Raw genomic sequence first — 1656 nt, 5'->3', positions numbered from 1 at the left:
GCGGCAGACTGTGTCTGCAAGACCGGGAAGGGACTGTGGAGACCATGTCATCCAGCAGGCCCAGAGCAGGACAGACATGTTCACGTTTATCAAGCTATCAGGTGCTACAGCTGGGACTAGAACCCAGAAGCCCAGCTTCCTGGCCCAGTACTCCTTCCCTTCTACCTGGCTGACAAGGAGCTGGACCATACCAGGTCATACTCCTTGGGGATCTTAAGCAGCAGAGTACGGTGTCCGTGGTTGCTGGACAGGATGAGGTTGACCTGCTGTGGGGGCCGCAGCTGGATAGTACGGAGCACAGAGAGCCCGCCGTCCATCACGCGGATCTGGCCTGGCTGCAGGTGCACAAGCACGGGCCGGCAGGGCTCCTTGTGGCCCTGCCATTCCAGTGCTGGGGAGAGATAGCGTAGGTGAGCTGGGGCCCGCTGGACCCAGAGGCACAGGGGTAAAGAGGGCCAGCTAAGGGCTGGAGTTACATCAAGGCCTACAGCAGTTGGTCATCCCTTTCTTGAGTACTGAGGGTCATCCCCTCCCTGACAGTCCTGCTGTGCCTCTAGGCCATGAGAATAATATCTTCCATTTCCTGAGTGCTTACGTGTACCCAGTGCTATACCAACTGCTTGGTAGGGACTGTCTCATTTAATCTTCATAATCCTATGAGGTAGGTGCTATTATTATTTTACAGGTAAGAAAAATTAGGTCTAGAGATATTACAAATCTACCTTAGGTCCCGTAACCCACAGGGGGTCAGTCTGATTCCATCCCCGAGTCCGTCTGACTCTAGACCTTCGTTTATTACTTCTCTGTTGCCTGAAATTCCAGTATCTGACACCACAAAGCAGCGGTTCTCAGGGATTTGGTAATCACAGTAGCCCCGTCAAATGCGGGCAGGGTCATGGGTCCTCTTCCCCATGCATCTATCACATTCCCTTTCTTTGGGATCACTAGGAGGAGCTGCAGAGATTGGGGGACTCCAGGTGGAACTTCTCTCTGATGCCACTGTGGCGTTTCCCACCTGCCCTGGCCTTCCCAACAGTTCCAGAATAGGGAAGCCTTTTCCTGAGGCTGCTGAGGTGGCGGTGGGGGGGCTTCTCTGAGATGTGTCCTCCCCACTACCACCCTGGCCAGCCAAAGGCTTACCTTCCACACCCTCTCTGAGCTTCTCCGACATGATACTCTTGCGGTCCTGGCCCTGGAGCCTCTTGAAACTTCTCCTCCGGAGCTGGGCAACAATCCAGGCGCCAAGCAGGCTGACTGGGAGGACAGGAGTGGGTGCAGGAGGATGCTCAGGGGGAAGGCAAGGGTCTGGGGAGATGGGAGAGGCTTCTTCCCCAGCTCTTTTCCTTGGCAAGGTCCCCTGCTGCCCCTACCTCCTGGATCTGCCCCCTTACTTGTCTCACATTGTGAAGCTCCCTGTGGGGAGGTGCTTTGCATTCCCGGAGCGGGTTTGGATAGCATCTAAGATGCCTGCCCAGCCTCCCCTGCTGCCATCACTGAGAACTTGTCCCAGCCAGAGACTAAGTTCAGAGTCCTTATACCAGAGGCTGGACTCACGCTGCCAGGCTACTGGTCAACACCCCTCCCCCCACCCCACCCCCAGCCTTGCCAAAGACTATGGCCCAAACTCTTGCCCAGAGACTTTTGCCCCAGCCTCGG

General features: G+C 56.1%; 1 protein-coding gene across 1 annotated transcript in view; it reads right to left on the bottom strand.

Annotated features, from left to right (window-relative positions):
• Positions 1-1656, bottom strand: part of DUOX1 (dual oxidase 1) — a 30108-nt gene that overhangs the window by 18192 nt on the left and 10260 nt on the right. Inside the window, 2 exon segments of the mRNA XM_004380743.1 lie at positions 166-391; positions 1141-1285. Of these exon segments, the coding sequence (XP_004380800.1) occupies positions 166-391; positions 1141-1285 (371 nt within the window).

Source organism: Trichechus manatus, unplaced genomic scaffold (assembly GCF_000243295.1).
Source record: "Trichechus manatus latirostris isolate Lorelei unplaced genomic scaffold, TriManLat1.0 scaffold00076, whole genome shotgun sequence".
In the NCBI taxonomy this organism is placed as follows: domain Eukaryota; kingdom Metazoa; phylum Chordata; class Mammalia; order Sirenia; family Trichechidae; genus Trichechus; species Trichechus manatus.
This window is presented reverse-complemented; position numbering and strand designations above follow the sequence as displayed.